This window comes from Theropithecus gelada, chromosome 3 (genome assembly GCF_003255815.1).
Source record: "Theropithecus gelada isolate Dixy chromosome 3, Tgel_1.0, whole genome shotgun sequence".
NCBI classification, from domain to species: Eukaryota; Metazoa; Chordata; class Mammalia; order Primates; family Cercopithecidae; genus Theropithecus; species Theropithecus gelada.
Genome location: NC_037670.1, coordinates 31,563,601 through 31,582,924, shown reverse-complemented (window position 1 = coordinate 31,582,924; position 19,324 = coordinate 31,563,601). Strand labels below are relative to the sequence as shown.

General features: G+C 40.8%; 1 protein-coding gene across 10 annotated transcripts in view; it reads right to left on the bottom strand.

Moving 5' to 3' along the window:
- TIAM1 (T cell lymphoma invasion and metastasis 1) overlaps positions 1–19,324 on the bottom strand; it is a 444,177-nt gene that overhangs the window by 79,260 nt on the left and 345,593 nt on the right. For 9 of the 10 annotated variants that reach the window (XM_025380044.1, XM_025380046.1, XM_025380049.1 and 6 more), the window contains 3 exons: positions 15,671–15,745; positions 12,584–12,754; positions 5,443–5,547 (listed from right to left, as the gene is read on the bottom strand). In XM_025380044.1, coding sequence (XP_025235829.1) covers positions 5,443–5,547; positions 12,584–12,754; positions 15,671–15,745 — 351 coding nt within the window. The remainder of the gene's footprint in view (positions 1–5,442; positions 5,548–12,583; positions 12,755–15,670; positions 15,746–19,324) is intronic. The other variant, XM_025380050.1, reaches the window with a different exon arrangement.

Genomic DNA, 19,324 nt, shown 5'->3' with positions numbered 1-19,324 from the left:
TACTTTTCCATTCAGAAAACAGCCACCAAAACTCTAAATACTAAATTCAATAAGGTTTACAGTATATACCCTAACACCACAGAATGCTCAATGGAACGTTATCAACTACGTTCACTTCAACTCAGTAGGAGCCTTAGTTTTATTTTTTAAAACTTTCTTCAAGTGCCAAACCCTACCTCCAGGTGGCAGTATATAACTGTTTGTTTTAATCATTTCCACAGGCTCTAGTGGGAATTGAGCTTTGTGCATTATCTTTCCTATTTTTTCATACTACTACTTCCTAGTTTTCTTTGGAATTAGTGTGAATATCATTGCGTCTTTTGCTGGTCTCAGACAGCAACTCAGTATCATATAGACAGGCCGGCTGGCCACAACATCCTTAGCCTGGTTACACTAAAGCCAGGTTTAGTGAACAACACTAAAACTATATAGAATTTCAAGAAGGGTTTATATTTTAAAATGTATTTTCAATGCAACCACAATATCTGGAACCAGAAGTTTTGAAATCCAGTAGTTTTATACATCAATGCACTTAACGATGAAATAGCTCACATCTTCCCTTTCTTTTATTAAACTGATAATGTTGCAACTTTCCCTGTTTTCAAAAATTGGATGAGAAGAGCACCAGATTTTAAGAAACAAATTGCTTACCTAGGCTCTTGAGTTCTCACAAAATCAGGATCGTTTCTTTCTCTGTCTCCTTTGGGTGATTTGGTCTGAGCCACCGTCATGCTCTTACCTGACAAAGACTCTCTGCAGCCTCCTGTGGGCCCTGGCTACTCATCCTCTCATGCCCTGTGGGCCACTCATCCGCCACAGTGAGCCTTTCAAAACAGCTCTCTGGGGTTTCCCATGGCATTTAGGCTCTACATGGCCTATCCTTTCTCCCTCCTCCCCTTATCTCCTACATCCCCCCTTTTGCGCCCTCTCCACCAATCCGCCTCACACACTGGGTAAGCCACCTCCACTATGGCCACTCTTCCCCTGCCTGGGCCTTAGCCAGTTTCTAAGGTTCTCAGCCTAGAACTTTTTTTTTTTTGAGGCAGAATCTGGCTTTGCCACCCAGGCTGGAGTGCAGTGGCACGATCTCGGCTCCCTGTAACCTCTGCCTCCTGGGTTCAGGCGATTCTCCTGTCTCAGCTTCCCGAATAGCTGGAACTATAGGTGTGTGCCATCACGTCTGGCTAATTTTTGTATTTTTAGTAGAGATGGGGTTTCACCATGTTGGCCAGGCTGGTCTCGAACTCCTGACCTGAGGGGATCCACCTGCCTCAGCCTCCCAAAGTGCTGGGATTACAGGCGTGTGCCAGCCTATAACACTTGTCTGCAAAATACCTCTATGATTCCACTCCCTCACTTCACTCACTCACCCTGTTCAAACATCACATTCAAAAAAAACCAGGAAAAATAAATAAAATAAAATTAAAAAGCAACAAGACCCGCTGCAGATGCATCATCTCCCTCTCTCTACTTGCCCCAACTTCTTGTCTCTCTAGGCTTTGAACATTCCCTGACATGTTACACATTCGCACGTATGTTTACCTGTTTCTGCAAACCTGAATACAGGTTCCACCAGGAACAGAATTGTTTTGGTGTATCCCCAGTGCCTAGAACAGCTAGAATAGTGCCAGGCATACAAATGCTAAATAAATATTTGCTAGATGATAGCTGGGTGTGGTGGTGGGCACCTGTAGTCCCAGTTACTTGGGAGGCTGAGGCAAGAGAATCACCTGAACCCAGGAGGCAGAGGTTGCAGTGAGCTGAGACTGTCCCACTGCACTCCAGCATGGGTGACAGAATGAGACTCTATTTTAAAATATATATGTATTTGCTGGATGAGTGAATAAATAAATTGATCAGTGTTTCTGCAAACTTTACTTCTACCTGTCAGTTTATTAAAAAATTCATTTAGTGTGAGTTTTTGAAAAGCGCTTCCACAGACTACAGTCATGTACATGATCACTCCGTGGACCAGACCCAACAAACAAGTCATCGTGAAAAAGTGGCCAAACAGGTATTACTTGTATTAACAGCACAACCAGCAAAGCAGATAAATCAATGGCTAACTATTCCTGGTTATCCATAAGCAAGAGAATCCCCTGACCCCCAAAATAAACACACTAGACCCTCCAAAAAGATCTTTAAAATATACTACATACTTTTGCTAATTAACTATTGGTCTTGCTACTAAAGACTGTTTGACAAAACAATGGCATAGAATAAAATATCCTGGGAGAGTCATACATGAATGAGTCATTTATAGGGAAATGGCTTGTAACACTTGAAGCTTCCCATGTCCATCAAAATCAAAATGGAGGTGAGCCAGGGAAACCAATTAACTGTGTGTGGTCTGATGCTTATTCAGTAAGGACAAGACATTGAATACCTGCAGACTCTCAAAAAGCATCCAGGAATGCTGTTCAGAAACTCCCTGTCTCCAGAATGACACTATGTGCAGCTTAATGGCCTAAAGCAGGGATTCAAAACCAGGGACCCATGGATAGAGTTCAAGTGGTCTGTGAATGTGGATGATAAAAAACAGTGATATCGGCTGGGTGCAGTGGCTCACGCCTGTAATCCCAGCACTTTGGGAGGCCGAGGCAGGTGGATCATGAGGTCAGGAGTTCAAGACCAGCCTGGCCAAGATGGTGAAACCCTGTCTCTATTAAAAATACAAAAAGTAGTCAGGTGTGGTAGCAGGCACCTGTAATCCCAGCTACTCAGGAGGCTGAGGCAGGGAGTTGTTTGAACCTGGGAGACAGAGGTTGAAGTGAGCCAAGATTGCGCCTCTGCATTCCAGACTGGGTGACAGAGCAAAACTTGGTCACAAAAAAAAAAAAAAAAAAAAAAAAGTGATATCTTTGTATTTACAAACCTTAAACTGAAAATCAGCATTTTCTTTTATCCTAAATGAACGTAGGCAACAAACATAGTAAAATAGTACCAGTGCCTGTGACTCTGTCACGAACAGAAATCACAGTTATTTTCATATCATGTTTTAGCTGCTGCTAATGTCTCAAAATATTACTTATTCTCATCATTCCTCAGAACAGTGGTAGCTATTAAGATTTACTGCTAGGTCTTGTAATTTAATGGTCTAGCTATTAGGTTTATGTCTACCTATTAAGTCTTATAATTTAATGAGCTAATAAATAAGAACATATATTACCTATAATTCAAAAAATATTTTTGAGAACTATTTCAATATATTTAGGGCACAGGTAAGCCTATGTATTGTATTTCATGCGACTGAAAATATCATTCTGAGAAGGGGTCTAGAGGCTCCACCAGGCTACCAAAAATATCCAAAGGACAAAATAGTTAAGAACCTTGGTCAAAACAGAGGTTTTGCAAGACTGTGGCATTTGCATCCTTAGAGATCTATGGGCTGGAGACCTTCTGCAACAGGCCAAGAAATAATACCATGGTCTCCCTGTACTTTAGATTCTTTTAAAATACATATATAGCTATCTGCATACAAAAATTGTAGATCCAAACAGACTAAGCTTGGCACACCTTAGTCTCCTATGTTGGAGGAGACCACACAATGGGCAAGGCTTAAAAATAATAAATGAGTCCGTATAATTTCAAAAACTATGTCTGAAGTACCTATACCTCTTATGTGTAAACTATGAGGAACATGGAACCTGGTTAGGTAAGATCCCTACAATTCAGGATGCAAAATATTCATTAACCCCAAGATGCAAAATACGTAATCTAGTAACTCTTCCAGTGTTAGTAGGAAAGCACTTCCCTTTTTTAAGTAAGAAAAAAGGGTTTTCCTTCCTCTACTCATACAGCAGCACCAAGATCTGGCCTTTTCCCTAGGCCAGAAAAATACATCAGCTCTCTCTGTTAAATGTACTGAACACAGAACAGTTACCGATTTAAGTGATAGTTTAAAAAGGGCTCATTATTTTGATCATCTTCTATTGCATAACATGCTAAAAGTGTTACAAAAGCACACCCTCTCTTATATTTCCTTAAAAGCCCTTAAAGGGGCACGAGGTAACTTTCTAGGTAACAGAAATGTTCCGAAGCATGATCGCAGTAGTGGAAACAAGATTGTATACGTCTGTCCAAACTCTTTGGATTGTGTCCTTAAAGTTGGCGAGGGTTTTCTTAAATGTAAAATATACCTCAATAAAGTTGACTAAAAACACAATTTCCTACTCATTTTTAAATCATGCTTCCTTTTTCCAAAAAGAGAATACTACTTGGGTTTAAACGTCCAGTTCCGCTTTCTGTGGTGAAACCCTGGCTGAAGTCACTGTTATTCACACATCCATGGCAAGCAGTCAGAGCCCCCAGAGGAATGACTAAGTACAGAGAGAGCACAGGAACTCCAAAATAGAGGCGCCTTGCTCCCAAAATGTTTCTTTCCTGGAACTGACAAACGCAACACTTTGCTAACAAGCAAAGAGCTTGTCACTGGCTTACTGCAAATAACAACCATTGTAATTTACCAAGTAAGCGTATTATCTCTAATCTGTGTAAAATCCTAGAAATTAAGTATTAGCATTTCATTTTTTTTTTTCTTGGCCAGTTCCATATGATTAGTAAGCAGGTCTGATTCACAACCCCAGTCCCATAAGTATGTTCAAACTCAAATATATGTAAATGTCCTCGAGAAGCTATATAAATACAGTTCCAAAAGACTGGACATAGATGGCAGCTTTTTTCACCCAACAAGATTTGACCCAGCAGTTTCAACATGCCTATGGATGTCACACAAAATTAGAATTAGCACTGTTTTCTGTAACGACAAGCAGCTGACTCTTTAAGTCACCAATTTAAAATAAAAGACTGGCCGTGCGCAGTGGCTCAAACCTGTAATTCCAGCACTTTGGGAGACTGAGGTGGGAGGATCACTTGAGCCCAGGAGTTTAAGACCAGCCTGGGCAACAAAGCAGGATCCTGTCTCTAAAAAAAATAAAAATAAAAAATAAAAGTTTGTCGGCCATGGTGCTATGTGCCTGTGGTTCCAGTTACTCAGGAAGCTGGCACAGAAGGATCACTTAAGCCCAGTAGCTCAACGTTGCAATGAGCTATGACCACACCACTGTACTCCATCCAGCCTTGGTGACAGAGTGAGATCCTGTCTCTAAACAACAAAATAAAAACACTAAAATACAATAAAATAAAAGACTGCCAATGCAAGGCAAGCTAGTATTACAATAATGACTAAAGTTCAATGTAAGAGAAAGCTCTAGATTTTGCTTTTCATATAGCACTGCACTGCTTCTTGTGTAAACGAAGGTGGTCATGCCACTCTGGAAATACTGAGCTAAGTAAGGCCATCTCCACCAACTTAAGGGCTCTGCATGAAGCTCATTTATTTCTGAACTCGTTCCACTCCACCAACTACAATTAACACAAGAACACTCATAATTTGAAAATAATCTCCCATAAAATGTGCTTGGACAACAGTCATAACATTACCAGCTCATAGATGTCTTCCTCGGGCTGTGGAACATAGTGCTGCATTTTGTTTTCTATTAGAAATTTCAGGCGCAGGTAATGAGCAGAATGATCCAGTTGATGTGTCTGGGACAAAAGAAAGAAAGAAAGAAAGAAAGAAAACGCCTGTTCAATAGTAAATAAGCACAATTAGTTCTCCACCAACATATTACGTATTCCCACGACCAAGAGAGGTTTTTTTTGTGTGTGTGTGTGTGTGTGTGTGTGTGTGTGTGTGTGTGTGTGTGTTTTTGAGACGGAGTTTCACTCGTCGCCCAGCCTGGAGTGCAATGGCGCAATCTCGGCTCACTGCAACCTTCGCCTCCTGGGTTCAAGCCATTCTCCTGCCTCAGTCTCCTGAGTAGCTGGGATTACAGGCACCCACCATCACACCCAGTTAATTTTTGTATTTTTAGTGGAGATGGGGTTTCACTATGTTGGCCAGGCTGGTCTCGAACTCCTGACCTCAGGTGATTCACTCACCTCGGCCTCCCCAAGTGCTGGTGTGAGTCACTGTGCCCGGCTCCATAGAGATTTGATACTAAATGGGGTATAAGGTTTCTACACGTCTTAAAAAGTCTGCATTGTAAATACAAACTTTTAAAATAATTTTCATTGAACACATCGGTAACATTCCAAGGCTATCTCAGGATTTAGTGGCAACAACTGACTCACATCTCCACTTCTTATTTGATTCATTGTGCTAACACTGGTGAAATTTTCAACAAAACACAGCAGATCAAAAAGGTTCTTAAATATAACTTCATAGACAGGTGATCAAAGAACAGGGTAACAAGAAAGGCAAGAAAATACTGTATTTACAATGAAAGAAGAAGGCTGTGCCCGGACAAAGTTGGTTTTTTAACCACATGGGGACAGTGGGACAGTTATTAACAGTTCATTTGCAAGCGAGTCAGTGTGAAGACTTACTCGAAGTGAAGTGTTGGACTTCAGTCTTATTTATATACTCCCCAAGTGAGACTCTCTCCGGGGGCAGTGCTAATAGGCATGTGTCCAACTACGGAAACACACTGAATGACTTGCTTAAAAGAAAACAATTCTAAAACTGAAATTTTCAAGGCTTCTCCTTTGGTCTAGGATGGGACAATAGATTTTTTTTTTTTCTGTCTAAAAAGTAATCTTTGAATTAATTTTGAGGAATAAGTAATAATAGCAACATGGTTTTATAGTAGACAGTCAAGAGGATACAGGGAAAAAAGAAAATGCTCTCCGAAAGTTACACAGCAACATGAAAATATATTGCTAGAGATAAAATGTTTAAACCAATTAATTTTTTAAAGCATCCTTATCTTTTAGAGATATATCCTAAAGCGCTAATAAATAGAAATGATATAATATCTGGAATTTGATTCCAAAATAAATAAGAGCTGGGGGTGGGAGTGAGTAAATAGACAAACCTTAACTTGATCATTACAGATTCTAGGTGATAGATACATGAGAATTTATTACATTATTCCCTACTTCTATGCAAATTGGAAATTTTTCACAAAATAAATATAAAACCTCTTCACATTCAAAGCTCTACAGGTAAGAATTATTTCAAAATAAACAAAATTAATTGTTAACTGGTTCAGTACTCTTTCTACTTAACCCACCCTCAAAATAATACTTTTAAAGTCAAACTAACAGCCTTCCAATAACTATTCCAGTAATATATATATATATATAACGAACTCTTAGATACGCCAGACACCTTGTGCAGTAGTGAGAATACAGGAACTAACAAAACATAAATGCAGTCTTCAGGACTGTCCGCAGCTGCAAGTAAAAGCCATGTAGATGTGGGAGGTGAGGCAACAGTGGTTTAGCATTTTAAATAAATACGTACATGCAGGACAGGCAACCTGCATTCTTGCAAAAGCACATTTCCAGAAAGTGGAAATGAGTTCACTCTGAACACACAGCAGAAGGATAAAGTTTTCTATCAGTGATTCTTGGGAACCCCAACCTTTCTCCTCTCCTGAGTAATATGATAGTTTGCAGCCTGCTGTGCCGGACACAGATGCCATTCACCGAACACGTCCCAGTGCACCTGGCTTTTGTCCTTTCACTGTCTATATTTGAGACCGGATGCTCAATGTCCAACAGATCCCTGATTGTTGATGTCAAAGATAATAAGGGTGGAGGTGAAAGCCCAGGGAAACATAAAACAGGGGCTTTTTAAGTGTGCTACCTACTGCTGGAGAATCAAGATAAATAAACAACAACAAAATACTAATATTTAGGGTGATGTGTTGAGCAAGAAAAGTTTTCCTAAGAGAGACTGAAGCTGCAAATGCTTCCCACCTACCTGGGTCCTCACTGAAATATTTAATTAGAAGCAAAAATTTTGGTTCACCATCTGTTTCCGACTGAGGCGGAAGGGAAAGAAATGAAATTTCATGGGTTCTTAGTAACAGGAACAAATCCACTTGGAAACCTTATCATCATCATTAATAAACACTTTGTGGGCACTCCTTAATGAGACTGCCACGGAAACAGACTGTCTTCCAGAAATCAGGCCAAAACAGCAACCTCACCTAAGAAGATTCTGGTTCCTGAAACTTCAGTGTGAGGGACAGCCCACTGTCAGGCACAGATAGCCTAAGGTAGTCCTGGTGTGGACTATGGAGAACTCCATCATCCCCTAAATGCTACAGTGCTGAAAACATTTCTACATACATGCAGAGAACGTTAAGGCACCTCACTTAAATTGTGTAAAGCATTGCGGAGAACTAAAGAATGATAACTATAGCAATGGTAATAAGAACGATTCTTGGCTGGGTGTGGTGGCTCATGCCTGTAATCCCATCTCTTTGGGAGGCCAAGGTGGGCGAGTTGCTTGAGCCCAGGAGTTTGAGACCAACCTGGGTAACACGGTGAAACCCTGTCTGTATCAAAAATACAAAAATTAGCTAGGCATGGTGGGGGTGAGCCTGCAGTCCCAGCTATTTGGCAAGTTGAGGTGGGAGGATTGCTTGAGCCTGGGAGGTGAAGGCTGTAGTGAGCTATGACTGCACCACTGTACTTCAGCTGGGGGACAGAGTGAGACCCTGTCTCAAAAAAATAAATAAACAAGTAAAAGGAAAAAAAGATTCTTGCCACCAACCATCATATTTTTCAAACTTGTTTAAGTTACAATAATATCTTGATAACTTAAAAAAAAATCAGCACAAGCAGCAAACATAAAAATTATAATGGTCTTACTTGTAACTTAAGAGCCCTAATTTTGGTCAGTAAATAGTTACTCTCAAAACAGGACAGTGGATCAAAATATATACCAGTGTGTCTTATTATTTTGGTAAAAGCTTCCGAGTTATAAGCCCTTGTTAATCATGGCTGGTTTAACATAAAAAGAAAATCTTAATGAATTAATTAAATCAGATCATCAGAACTATCAAGAACAATTTTATGCTCCTCAGATACCTGTTAGTCAATATCAAAGCAAGTCAAACAACTAACCATGTTCAGAATATATCTTTGTGCAAAAGAATTTCAAATGTTAATGGATATTTAAACATAGTAATTCTAAACGTGTGGCCTTGCTTTAGACATAAAACATTCAAGTGAAAATTCAAAAGAAAATTCAGACTTGTAAAGCAGTCAAGGAAAATTCACTTAGGAAAAAATTTAAATGGTATAAATTTGTTTTCCAATGTACATGTACTTAAGTTACTAGCATTTGATTCATTTTGAGGCAATGCAGCCACAAATTATACCATAAGTATTATGGTACAACAATTTTTAGTTTAGTTGGCATAGTTTTTAAAATTCGCATCTTACTATGACTATTTCAAAGGATGAAACAGCAAAACACAATGTAGATATTTTCAGTAAATAGTTTGCACCAATTAAAATAGATAACATGTCTCAGAGTTTACTGCCTTAGCTCTCCTAATCCATTATGTTTTGCTCTTCTATTTCTCTTCATATTCTTCCATTTCAGTCAAACTTCTAGAAGACATATAAACATGCAATTACTGCATACAGAAATACAAACATGTAGTCACTGCATACAGAAATATGTATCCACATACACACACACAAAGTGCTATCGTAGAATTTCTAGAGATATTTTCCCTCCCCTTCAAAGTAACTTTTTCTTTCTTTAAAAGCCAATGGTTATAGCTATCCAAAGCCATAACTGACGTAGTAAAAGCATGAAATAAAACTGACACATGGTCATATGTGAATAATATCAGTAGGTATAAATGAATGAAAATATGTTGCAATTATTTTTGTACTTGTAACGATCAGAATATATCCAAAACCTATAGGCCAACATGGTTACCTGCTATACTTAGCAACAATCATTCCAGTAACATCTCTGACATGAATTGTATATGAAATGAAGATCTTGAAACTTTTACTATACCAGAACTTGACTGGTGCTCAGATGGCAGATGGCAAACTGATGTGAAATGATGTGGATCAAATAGAATAGGAAAGAGAATGAGCTGAATGCAAGAGACAGAAGAAACAGATTGATTATTAAATATTAGAGAAAGCATCTATCACCAGACATTGAGAATAACAATAATGAAACAAAAGACAGGCATTTTTACAATCATCTTTGTTTTCAAGGGGGGGGGGGATATTCACCATGATACTAGATTGTTAATAACATGGGGCACTGTTTTCCCCATTATCTCCTTCCCTCTTAAGAATAAAATCAGATCCACTAATTACAGTAAGGCGTTTTCCAAGGAAGAAGTAAGCTTTAGAAGGCACCTGGCCCTGAGCATACTGTACCACTTTTCCTACAGGGGTGTTTTCCCAAAGACCATCAAATTCTGAAATGCACACACAAGTCTTCCATTTTTAAACTCAGGAGATTTTTTCTGTGTGTATATTTCTAGTACAGATGGGGTTTTGCCATGTTGGCCAGGCTGCTTTCGAACTCCTGGACTCAAGAGATCTTCCCTCCTCAACCTCCCAAAGTGCTGAGATTACAGGCGTGAGCCACCGTGCCCGGCATAAACTCATGAGATATAAAGCTTGTTCCACACCACGTTGTCTTTGTTTTTATTTCTGTGTCTTGGGAAAAAGAACTGGGCCCAGGGAAAAGTGGGCAGGACTTTTACTGTCGGAGAAAGGGATTTTGTACCTTAATGATGCCATCAGAAACCCTTCAAGTGACAGAAATAAACACTTTAAAGGGGATCAGTCCACTACATTATCTAGATATGGTCTCTAACTGGCAATGACAATATTATTCTTCATTCCCCTAGTTTCTTCCAAAGCAAAAGCTTGAAATATACGTAAATTGGGCCAATCATTCATTGCTTCACTCATGGATCAATCTTCCACCAATCAATGGTAATTGGAAAACTTTGGCTTAACCTTCGATTCCCGATTGAGTTGAACGCCAGTGTGCGCAGGATGCTCCAAAGCCGTATTATTCCTCTGGAAACACCTGCCAGAGTTGGGCTTATACAAAAAGGCCAGAAAGTCCTACTTTTAACACCTTCATCTGCGGATCTGACAATAACTCTTCAGCTCTGCAGAATGTTAATGGGTCTCTAAAGAATTGTGCTAATCTATAAATAAAGGAATGCAGAAATCCTCTACAGACCAATTTTGTTAAGTAATTAACATGAAAAAAATTGTAAACAGAGATACCATTATCTCCAAAAGCTAGAACCCTCGTACATGAAGGATTCAAAGCACATAGAGAGGTGCTATCATTTATTTTTAACATCCATGTCAGGGCTGACTTTGGTTATGGCCCAAAACAAGTGATTCTTCTGTTTATCCTCCACGTCCATAAGACATTTTAAGAGGCTAATTTGAGCTGGACTGCTCCATTTCCCTGATTCATATGAAGAGCCATGTTTCTTCTTTAAAAAGCCGCCTGTGATTTGCTTTTTTTAAAATACAAAAATTGCTGATTGTAGAACTACAAAACTGAGGTACTTGTGGAGATAGTGAAAGTCATTCAGTATTTACAAACATTGTGTTGAATGATGAGATCTTTAAAACGTCATTTTATCCATCCAACTCTTCTAGGATAAAATTGTGATAGAAAAGCTTTTCATTTTTTTTTCTTTTAGCAGCCCCAAAGAAGATCAATTCACTCCCCTAAGAATATATTCTAGATTCTTCTGAGCCTTACTGATTGTCCTTCCTGAAGACTAAACCCAGGTTCTGAGAGTTCTTGTGGACTGCAGGATGCACCCAGCTGTAGAGAAGCCAGATGTGGGTTCAGTCTCTCCTTTGCAACTGACTGTGACGTGAGCTCAGGCAAGCAGCTAAGGCCCTCTGAGCTTCACTTCCTCCATGGGTACAATGGCAAAGTCTCAGCTCTTTCTCAGGCTCAGACCTGATATGACTACTACATAGAACTATTAATGCTATTCGTTATATAAAAATAAAAACAAGCATGCAAGTAAAGTTCTTCTTTCTTCTCTCTCCCCTAACTTAAGGCCATTCACCTGGCTGCCCGTCAGGGGGAAAAAATGAAACCAGGTTCACTTTGAAAAAGATCAAGGCATTTCTTCCATGGTTTAAGGTGAAAGTAGAGAAAAGGAGCTCAATCATTTGTCCTGTTTCTAAAAAGGCTAATTCTGTGTTCACAAAAGAGGAATTTCCCACCAATGGAGGGCAAACTTATATTTCCTTCCATTTTCCCAAATTCTCAAGATGCTCACAGTGTATCGGTTACTGATTAAAAAGCAGGTGACAAAACGGTACCCACAATATGATGCCACTGAACACATGTACATGTATGTGTGTGGGAAAAAGAATGAATGGTCAAACGTCTAAACGTTTACAATGGTTATTTTTGGATTTTGTGCATAAGAGTGGCCTTAATTTTCTGTTGTGTTCTTCACCTAGATTTTCTAAAAGGTTTGCAATGAGCATGTGATATGTGCATTAGAAATCTATCAAACACACATGTTGAAAGATGCCACTTAGAAGAGTTCCTCTCCTTCCAAAGGTGAAGCATTCACTAATATAATTATGAATATTATCACAAAGGAATGCAATGCTGCTCGAAATGAAAGAGAGGTGTGTTTTAAGCACCTTCCTCTCCCACATGACTCTAGGTTTCCATGTGTGCCTTAGAAGATTCCTACACCCCATTCTGTTCTTGGAGAAACAACCCAAAGCAGCTCCATACCTTGCAAATCAGCTCCAGGGTGTCCCGTGCAGTGTCCCCCGGCCGGACGACCGTCAGGGCAGGCTGATTATTGGGCAGACAGAACCAGGATGGAGTGAAATACTCGTGGACCCAAATGTCGCAGTCAGGGTTGTGCTGGTGAACGTTAGGTAAGACCACTTCTTTCTCCCTCTATAACAAGAAATAAAGTTAGCAGGGAACCAGCAGTGGAGCTCTGACAACCCTAGATCCCCAGACTGCACACAGGAATCACCGATTCCTATGAAAATGGCCCAGGGCAGAAGCAGAGGCAGTGGTGGGAGGCAGGGGAACCCTCGGAGAGAGAGAAACTACTGAGAAAGCAGATTTATGGTGCAACGGGGAGATTTCAAACTTCAGCTGTGAGGCAGGCTTCACACCTGGCCCACAGCATCCAGAGGTGATCACGGCATGAATGAGTGGGCATCAAACTTTGGAAGAAAGAAAGAAAGGGGTCACCCATTCAGCTTAGCTTCATGGTTCTTATTTCTTCCACAAACTCATTTCAAGTTTCAAGCAGGGAATTCCTACAGCAAGCATATCTGCCACGTGAACTTTACAGTTCAAAGCAATGATGATGCCCCAATAATTTTTTTCAAAAAGATAATGTTTTAGCACTACATATTTATATTTATAGAGAGCATCATTTTTGTGCTCTCCTTGGACCTTCAGCACGACCCTGGGGACAGAGACAGCTCCATTTTCCAGATGGAGGTCAAAGAACTTGATGGACAACCTCATGGCACAATGTAGCAAAAACAAGCCTCCTTTGCTGCCATCACTGTATCCCCCCATCACTGTGCCTGAGGACCAGGGAGTGGAAGGAAATTTGTGAATGTGGGAGAAGGGTCTGAAGTCCTCCTTCAGCAGCTGGGTTAAACCTAAGCAAGCTAAGCAGATAAAGCAGAGGATGTTCCTTAGATTGATACAATGTTATGTTGCTTAGATTGATACAATGTTAGGAGCCCATCCCCCACCCCTGCGCCACAACAAGTAAGCAAGGAAAGAATGATGTTAGATTTCAGCAATGTAAACATAATATTGATGTTCAATATATGCTAAGTAATAGGCCCTCATTATTGATTTATAAGCAGGCCACTAGTTGGTAAATATGTACCTACTGATCAATAAGAACAAGGCTGGTATCAGCAAATTACAAGAAGAAACAAATTTCCCAATGAAAGTTGAGAGATGGTAATACAACCTCCCTTCATAAGAAGAATGGGATCCAAGAATGGGGAAAATGTTTTAATAAAAGCCACTAAACTAAACCCAACTGCGGAGGGTAATTTCAGCCTTGACTTTGAACAGAGCTGCTTTAGCAGATAAGCTGGACTCCAGGGAAGGAACTGTCAAAAAGCAATCAACATACCTAAATTCCATTAACTATAATTGGAATCTTCTGACTCTGTTCCAGCGTGCCACATTAAATAAATGCCCCTTAGCACTGAATCAACCCAAGTTTTGCATCTAAACACTCTGAGAACAAGGCATTCTAGCCAGGATGTGGGAGAAAGAGGTATCTTGGAAAAATGGAACACCAAAAATGCTACATAGAAATCCAATGGACAAACTTTTGCAGTTTCCAAGTTCTGTGGTCTAGAGAAGATATCTCAGTATTAAATGTGGACTAATAATGGTATGCAAGATGAACTGGCCAACCTCAGAAATGACCAAGTTAACATCAAAAACTATGCTTGCATTGCACATAGGCCCAAAAACTGAGTTTCTTCAAATTTCGTCAGAGACAGATGCTCAGTGGCCATGGATGAGTATTTCCAAAGACAGTGGCCTTTATATCCAGGATAGCATCATTCATTAGCAGTTTGGGTATGAAGGAAAGAAAAGGCCTTCCCATGACCACTCTTCTCTCTTCCCCCTCCAATAGCGGAACTCCTCACGGCACTCTGGATTCTGAAACTCAGTTCCATCTACAACATGAGGCTGAGTCACTGACGACTGACGCTACTTGGTTACATGGCAACTGAGGGCTGAGTTCTGTCATATTGCTTCTGAGCCCGAGAACCAGAGGATCACACCAAGGTCACTTTATCAACATCAGACCACCCCCATCCCCCACACAAACAGGCTCCCAGGATCACTACTAGGGTCTTGAAAACGAGAGACATCTATTTATTTAGAGGCTGAAAAAAGTGGCCAATAAAAAAAAAAAATCAGTATTTTTATGGGCTTTCAATCAGAGCGGTTTGAAAACCCCTGTTAAATCCAAGCACAAGGCTGAACCAAGTCTGTGAATCTTTTTCTCTTTTCTTTTCTTTTTTTTTTTTTTTTGAGACAGAGTCTTGCTCTGTTGCCCAGGCTGGAGTGCAGTGGCTCCATCTCTGCTCACTGCAAGCTCTGCCTCCTGGGTTCACGCCATTCTGCTGCCTCAGCCTCCCGAGTAGCTGGGACTACAGGTACCCGCCACCATGCCCAGCTAATGTTTTTCTGTATTTTTAGTAGAGATGGGGTTTCACCATGTTAGCCAGGATGGTCTTGAGCTCCTGACCTCATGATCCGCCCACCTCGGCCTCCCAAAGTGCTGGGATTACAGGCTTGAGCCACCGTGCCCAGCCGAATATTTAATTAAATACTTGACTTGGGAGGCAAATGCATTTTTGTTGTTTTTCTTTTTTAAAAGAACACGCTATCGGAACCGTTCTTTGAAACTAATGGGAGCAAAACAGCATGTGTGGGCAGAGAGGGAGGGCAGTAAGAACACACCTCTTCAGAAGAGAAGTTGTACACAGAAAGAAATTGGCAATGGCATAAAATATTCAGCTATTCAGAACCCAAATTTCCTCTTACATTCTAGTGAGAAAGTCACACATCAAATGGTAAGTATGGGAAATGTGATGTCAGCAGGAGAATGTTCTCGCTACCACTCCGTTTTAAATATAAAATGATTTTCCATCTCTTGTTGACTTATTACATAACTTTTAAAAACTGATCATTTCAGTTTTTAATATTGAGTTTACTTAATTTTAGTAGCTCAAGACAACACGGCACCATGTATATGTTGATGCACTTGCGGTACTTTTAGAAAAGAAAACACATGTTTATTTTTACCTTGCCATCTGGAACAATGTCATCAAATATTCCCTCTAAAGACTTCTTTACAGCTTCGGTTCCCTCTCCAAACACCTGCATATACAAAAGTACCATCTTAAAAAGGAATCTGGGCAACAGGGCATACGAAACCTAGGAAGGGGGAAGGAAATGGGCGTGGCTATGACAAAACCTTTCACACGTGTTCGGATACTCCTACATCAAATCCCAAAGCAGGTACAATAATTTATGGGAGCAGACCTGGAAAAACACATCCCTCTATCTAGATCACTTCCCTATGTCTTTGACAGTTGGGGGAAAAAAAAAAGTTTGCTCTCAAATCTGGATAATTCATCTCTACTTAAAGAAAATAGGCTGGGCATGGTGGCTCATGCCCATAATCCCTAGCACTTTGGGAAGCTGAGGCAGGAGGACTGCTTGAGCCTAGAAGTTTGAGGCCAGCCTGGGCAATATAGTGAGACCTCATCTCTACAAAAAAAAAGAATTACATTAAATTAGCCAGGCACGGTGGTGCGCACCTGTAGTCCCAGCTACTCCAGAGGCTAAGGCGAGAGGATCACAAGATCACATCACTGCACTACAATCTGGGCAACGGAGGGAGACCTTATCTCAAAAAAAGTAAAGAAAGAAAGACAATAGGCTAGGCATGGTGGCTCATATCTGTAATCCTGGTACTTTGGGAGGCTGAGGCAGCAGGATTGCTTGAGCCCAGGAGTTCTAGACCAGTTTGCTCAACAGAGTGAGACCCTGTCTCTACAAAAAACTTGAAAATTAGCTATGTATACTGGCATGTTCCTGGAGTCCCAGCTACTTGGGAAGCTGAAGTGGGAGGATCACTTAAGCCCTGGAGGTCAAGGTTGCAGCAAGCTGAGGCCACACACCACTGTACTCCAGCCTGGGCAACAGACTGAGACCTTGTCTCAAAAAAAAAAAAAAAAAAAAGACAGAGAAAAATATAAATATAAATAAAAGAAACTAGCAAAAGCAACGAGCTAGATAAACCCACAATGAAGCATTTCTCTTATAGCCTCATATACCTGACCAGATACTTATAAATAAAAATGTTTGCTTTGTAATACTTTCTTAAGTAGAGCATGAGAATATTATAGTTTTTTACCTCAACATGGCAACATAGGGTTTTTTTAATTTAAAAAATAGAAAATTGTCTCTTCTTTGAAATGTAATCAATCCTGCTAACTTAAAGATATCATGAAAATCAGAATAGCATGCAGTATCAGGATAATGTACACAATTAAGAAAAAGCCTTTCCTCTATGCAAACAAAACATACAAAAAATACAATGTTTTAAACTCTTTTTTTTTTTTTTTTGAGACTGAGTCTGGCTCTGTCGCCCAGGCTGGAGTGTGGTGGCCGGATCTCAGCTCACTGCAAGCTCCGCCTCCCGGGTTCACGCCATTCTCCTGCCTCAGCCTCCCGAGTAGCTGGGACCACAGGTGCCCGCCACTTCGCCCGGCTAGTTTTTTGTATTTTTTAGTAGAGACGGGGTTTCACCGTGTTAGCCAGGATGGTCTCGATCTCCTGACCTCGTGATCCGCCCGTCTCGGCCTCCCAAAGTGCTGGGATTACAGGCTTGAGCCACCGCGCCCGGCCTAAACTTTTTTTTGGTAGAGATTGGGTGTTGCTCTGTTGCCCAAGCTGGTCTCAAACTCCTGGCCTCAAAGAATCCTCCCACCTTTGCTTCCTAAAGTGCTAGGATTACAGGCATGAGCCACCATGCCTAGCCAAAAAAACAAAACACCAAAAAAACATAATTTTTGTCCATTTCAAATTACAGAATTAATGAGTAGATTTCTACTGGGATGTTTATGGCTAAGCAGAAGGTTCTCAAAAACTCATACTTTGGGGGGAGGGGGGAGGGGGGGGATTGCATTGGGAGTTATACCTGATGTAAACGACGAGTTGATGGGTGCTGACGAGTTGATGGGTGCAGCACACCAACATGGCACAAGTATACATATGTAACAAACCTGCACGTTGTGCACATGTACCCTAGAACTTAAAGTATAATAATAATAAAAAAAAACCTCATACTTTAAGAAAAAATTAAAAGAATTGTTTGACATTACATTGTGCTTTGATTTTAGAAAAATGTGAAAACATTCTATTGAATCCATTTAAATTCAGTCATATATTTCAGTAGAAATGGGCGGTAGCGTAACCTGGTGCCAATCAAGCAGAAGCACATGAACAAAGGGTTTTGCTAGAAAACACGTCCAAACTGTGAAGTCCAGAAGCAGTGGGCTGAGCCAACGCTCAGGGCAGAAGATACATACACAGTGACACCACCACCTCCCAAAAGAAGAGAAATGGGCCGGGCGTGGTGGCTCACGCCTACAATCCCAGCAATTTGGGAGCCCAAAGCGGGTAAATCACAGGGTCAGGAGTTTGAGACCAGCCTGACCAACATGGTGAAATCCCGCCTCTACTGTGGTGGCCGGCGCCTGTAATCCCAGCTACTCAGGAGGCTGAGGCAGGAGAATCACTTGAACCCGGAAGGCAGAGGTTGCAATGAGCCGAGATCACGCCATTGCACTCCAGCATGGGTGACAGAGTGAGACTCTGTCTCAAAAAAAAAAAAAAAAAAAAAAAAGAGAGAAATGCTGATCATTCATGTCCTCCTTTTGCAGGTTTTAACTGAGAACCATCAAGTCTCTTACGTGATTTTTTCTGATGAAATGTTGACTTTCCTCCACAGTTTTTTCTTTAGATTTACATAAAAGCAAAACCCATGGAAGAAAGCTCAATGATCTACTCTCCCCAAAGACCACAGGACAAACTGCAAAACTGCTTCAGTCTCACACTCGCTTAGCATTTGCTCATCTGCTCTCTGCAGGTTCCATCAAGGATAGGGAAATGCCACATTGAAACAGTGAGTATCAGCCAGGCGTGGTGGCCCACGTCTATAATCCCAGCACTTTGGGAGGCCGAAGTAGGCAAATCACTTGAGGTTAAGAGTTCGAGATCAGTTTGGCCAACATAGTGAAACCCTGTCTCTACTAAAATTATAAAAATAATTAGCTATTAGCTGTGCATGGTGGTAAGCATCTGTAATCCCAGTCACTCAGGCTGAGGCAGGAGAACCGCTTTAACTGGGAGGCAGAGGATGCAGTGAGCCCAGACTGCACCACTGCACTCCATCCTGGGCGACAGAGCGAGGCTCCATCACAAACAAAAGAAAACAAGCCAGTGAGTATCATAGTCAGCTAAGGGACTCAGTGCATCAGCTTTCAGGACTAATCTCTTTTCTAAAATTCATTTCTTAAGTAAGTTAATGGCTGGAACTGTCAGAGCAAAAAAAGAGAGATCATTCTATCAAGTCAGTCGATGACGTCTTCTCACTTTGCATAAGGGCACGGGGTGAATAGGTCAAACTAGCAGTCTTAGTCATGACCTCCAAAATGCTGAAGGCCTGACTTTCCAGCCACTGCAGCCCACAAACGGGACATTCTTCTTCCGAAAGACTACAGATGCTCATGTACCTTTAGTCCCTCAAATCTAAACAAGCAGTTCTGGAGCTACTCATTTCTCAAAGTCAAAGGACAAGGATGACAACAACAACAGACAGTGAGCTTCCTGGAAGTAACCCCAGCAGGAGACTGGCCTTGGCGAGTGAAGAAGTCAAAGAAGTCAAAT